Here is a 4,672-nt window from a genome sequence, read left to right on the forward strand (position 1 = left end):
TAGAGTTATTTTTCAATGCGGACATGTTAAGTTTATTCATACAAACAAATGTGTTACTTTGTTAATCCAGTGAATTATAATGAGTATTTTATCAACTTTAGAGTTATTTTTCAATGCGGACATGTTAAGTTTATTCATACAAACAAATGTGTTACTTTGTTAATCCAGTGAATTATAACGGGTATTTTATCAACTTTAGAGTTATTTTTCAATGCGGATATGTTAAGTTAGACTGATTGAGAGAACATGAAAGTTTAACTGTTAACTCTTACTGTCAGTTCTATTCTTAGCACTACTTTTCTGTCATCATATGATTTTTTCTTGCTCAAGGGAAATAATTTTAACATACTTAATAAATGATGATGTCAATAACATAACGCAAGGGAATTTACCTTTTGTTCTTTCACTTGGACTTCAAGAACATCCAGAGTTTGGCCGACAGGGGGAAGTCTTTCTACCCTATTCTCGATTCGATCGAGCCAAGTTTTTACATCACGTTTGCGGTCTTCAAAAGTGCGTCTATTAATCATCATAGCTTCCAAATGTCGTTTCCTCTGCAATTCTCGCTCTTTTCCTCCGTCCCACGCTTGTCGTTGCTGTGCCACTGTTGGTGAAGAATGTAAACTTTCTATAACAGTTATTTAATAACTTTGTTTCAAAACCATCCAATCTTTAACACCACCCCTACCTTCCATCTTGGATGCCATTTACGAGTTCTTGGTGTGGTCCGTTCTCATGGAAACAAAGTGTGTCCGTTGTTGTGAGGAAATTGGAGTATATGTCCAAGTCTAGCAAAATCTCCCGTCGCTAACTTTTTATTTATTTTTTTACGCTTTTGTGGTGTTCAATGTCATAAATAATTTCACTATTTTTTAATGTTCATTAGAGCTAAAGCCACTTAAAAGCAGCAACAGGTGTTTCCACATTGACAGTTTGAAAGCACAACTTAGATACAGGAAAGTACATGAACGCAACTAGATGTTACAATTGAAGGTTATCATATACTGAACGAGTTTTGAAAACTGAAACCTATATTATTTTGTGTTATATATCATCGTGTATTTTTCTGTCTTGGCAGAAACGTTAGATCAATTTCGAACTAATCAATAAATTAAATAATATCGAATAAGTTTTCAAGGTGTTACTTTAAAAACATTCTCTGATCTGTAAACTATTGAGCTCATATACAGTTTACTAAATATACTATAAGTATGAAAAAAGATTAGTAGAATGAAAGAACTATATAATTTATGTTTAAAACGTTTATCTATTCCTATAAAATAAGTTAAAAGTTGAAATTCGGTAGATTTTGTTTTCATTAAAATATAATTTTTAGATTCACGATAATAAGAAAACGTCAAGATGTTACATAAGTTTTGAACAACTTTATTCTTTATTTTGTACCCTATGACATTAAATAAAAACGGGTTGAAACTATCATAGGCGAGAAATTGGAAATTTTTAACGACATTAACAAGTGAAAACGCTTCACAAGCCTTATCCTGATTGGTCATTTGCTTTTATGCCTTACATTGTCGTCAGCGTAGCTTTGATATTTCTGTAATTGATAACTTACTCAGAACATCAAAGATACGCTGATGGTAATGTAAGGTTTAAAAATGAATGACCAATGAATGAAAAATAAGGCATGTTCAGACTTCAAGTTTTAGACTCGTATGTACAGTAATACAAACGATGAGATGATTAAAGCATCCATGCTTTGCTCCTAAGGCTGCAATTCTTCAAGTGTGAATTACATCGGCAGCTGCAATTGGCATTCATTTTTATGTATTTATTGGGAATATTCTTCGATTTTCCAGATCAGGGAGTCATGATGAGGATATATTTATTTTTGATTCTGAGTGTGAATAACTATTGAATTCAATATTGAGTCTGTGTGTCAATAATAATGATGAAATAATGCATAAGTGCCACGTGAGTAAAGTGAAAAATATTATGTATTATACAATATTAATCTTTTTTTTTGTTTTGTCCAGTGTTCTTAGTGTCGCCACGAATTTCTCCATTATTAAATAATACAATAAGAATAACGTGCATATTCATTCATGGCGAAAGGGTTAACTTTATTGCTGTTTTCAACAGAACTTTCAAATCAAGTACTTTATTGTATTTTAATTTTGCTTGAGAAGATGAAAGATACCAGAGATTCAAAGTTCATTAAATCCTGATGGTGCTAACCGGTGGTGGACACGTAGTGGTGAGATACTATTTTGAGTGTCCCCCAGTGGGACAGTGGTATGTCTATGGACTTATTCTGCTAGAAACCTGGTTACGATACCCCTGGTTGGCAGAGCACAGATAGCCCTTTGTGTAGCTTTGTGCTTAATAACGAACAACAACTATTTTGAGAGCGCAATGCCATCTACGGCGAAGTACTAGAACTATGAATTAAAAATAATTTATTTCAATAAAGAATAAATTAGGTAAAAAGTGTGAGCAGTAAAATTTATAACATTAGGTTTTTCAAAATCTCACTGTTAATTTGTTTAAATGTAAAGTAAATAGATCAGAAAAAGTTGTAATTTCTAACTGGAATTTAAATTTTTACCTACTGAAAACATCTATCCATCTATTGTAAGATTAAATTACTCATTCCTTCCCTTAGTTTTAGCAGAAAAAGAATTATAAAGCAGTTTCATTCTTGAGTAAAATAAGCTAACTAATTGACCTACTAAAATTGACGGATTAAGCTAGTTCTCTCGCTTCATTAATTAAACATAATAATGAACTTGTCACTCTTCTATTTAATTCGTTTTTCGCTCACTCCACCTCTCTGTAAGAAGCACGTGCATTGACCCGGATGAAACAGTAATCTTGTCATGATTTGCTTCATTGAACTTTTAACATCTCTTTTTCCAAATCAGTCACAATCACCAGAGAGCTCAACAGTACTGCCAGATCTCTCTACACAAATGCGTCATGTTGTCGAAGTAATGGCACTAACACAGAATGAACAATGAAAATAGCATAAGAGATATTATTATTACAGCATAAGAATAGTGTTACTTATCCGTTGCATTATTAACTGTAGCGTGGTGATATTTAAGTCACAGCCTAATCACCTTAGCTCAATGACAGTTGTGGAAGAGCTTTCAGGAGATTGTATCTCTCGGAAATAGTTTCTGTATTGATTAAAAATGTGTGTGTGTGTATATATATATATATATATACACACACACACACACATACATATATACGTAAATAACAAACTAAAGGGCTAAAACTCAATATTCAATTTTTATTTGAATAAAGGGAGAGCTTTACCAACATTAGGATAATTTAGTGGACAAGTACGTGCTGAATGCTATAAAATGACTGGTGAGGCATTCCAAGTGAGGAAGGAGAGTTACAAGACAATCCAGTAAACACTATAAGTGACTGCTGTGGTATTCCAAAGGAAGAGAGATACAGGATAATTCAGTGGATAAGTTTTGTTTTGAACACTCTAATGTGACTGTTGTGACATTTTCATCAGAGGAACGATACAAGAGAATTCAGTGGACAAGTATGTCTTGAACACTGTTGTGACGTTCCACTGGACGAGAGTTACAGGAGACTTCAGTGAACAAGTAAGTTTCTGAACACTACTACGAAGTGTCTGTTGTAGCTTTCAATCTGAGAGGGTTAAAAGGCAATTTAAAGCTAATAGAATAATCACCAACACTCATTGTTCCCTTCTACGATTTGTGATCCGAATACCTTTTTTTTTTAAACTTAAGGTCGAGTGTGGTCTAACGGTTAGTGTACTCAGAGTGTAAGTCGGAATGTTCATGGTTCGCTTCGCGTCCAGCTGCTTCAAAGCCGCGCTCCCACTTCGGATCTGTGCGTATGTGCGTGAAAGTTCGAAACTTTAACGTTTTGCGATAGCTCATCATGTTTTTACCTTATAGGTATCGCGTCAGGCTATATTACATTCGCTAGTTAAAGGAAATGAGCCTTAACAGCATTTTAACCTAACCTTACACATAAGTATAGTTGTCACAAAAAAATCTTAACATTTTACTTAATACTCATACATGGTGCATAAAGCAAGAATAATTGTTATGATAATGTTTATTTTCTAAAACATAAATTAGAAATTAGATCAAACTGGTAAAACTGAAACAATACTTTGTACACATTCTGCATTGTTGTGTAAACCTAATATTTTCGTTGAATAGATTGATTAATAAAGCCATTCAATTGAAGGTAGAACTTTCTTAGGCAATACTAACAGTAACCTGAACATAGTTTAATTCCCTCTAACTACTGCATTCCAGCAATTTAAAAATGACACTGTCACGGAATTTGGGTATTATATACAGACTATTTGTTTGTTTGACGTTTAGCACAAAGCTACAAAATGGGCTACCTGTGCTCTGCCCACCACGGGTATCGAAATCCGGTTTCTAGCGTTGTAAGTCCGCAGACATGCCGCTGTGCCACTTGGGGAGGGGGATTTTATACAGAACAACACGTCATGTCATTCTGGTGTACGTCTTCTTTCGAAATGGGCCCGGCCCTCGCAGTCTGAGGGTTGCGGGTTCGAATCCCGGTCACACCAAACATGGTCGCCCTTTCAGCAGTGGGGTCGTTACAATGTGACGGTCAATCCCACTATTCGTTGGTAAAAGAGTAGCCCAAGAGTTGGCGGTGGGTGGTGATGACTAGT

At 34.7% G+C, this 4,672-nt stretch overlaps 1 protein-coding gene across 4 annotated transcripts in view; it reads right to left on the bottom strand.

The window, feature by feature from the left end:
* The window catches only part of LOC106465344 (dystrophin-like), a 144,232-nt gene that overhangs the window by 96,459 nt on the left and 43,101 nt on the right, over positions 1 to 4,672 (bottom strand). For all 4 annotated transcript variants that reach the window (XR_001291200.2, XM_013925579.2, XM_013925571.2 and 1 more), the window contains exon 2: positions 393 to 604. Coding sequence is in view for 3 of the 4 variants with exons in the window: in XM_013925579.2 (XP_013781033.1) it covers positions 393 to 604 (212 nt within the window). In the remaining variant the exon portion in view is untranslated. The remainder of the gene's footprint in view (positions 1 to 392; positions 605 to 4,672) is intronic.

The sequence above is a fragment of the Limulus polyphemus genome, unplaced genomic scaffold, assembly GCF_000517525.1.
Source record: "Limulus polyphemus unplaced genomic scaffold, Limulus_polyphemus-2.1.2 Scaffold67, whole genome shotgun sequence".
Classification (NCBI taxonomy): Eukaryota; Metazoa; Arthropoda; class Merostomata; order Xiphosura; family Limulidae; genus Limulus; species Limulus polyphemus.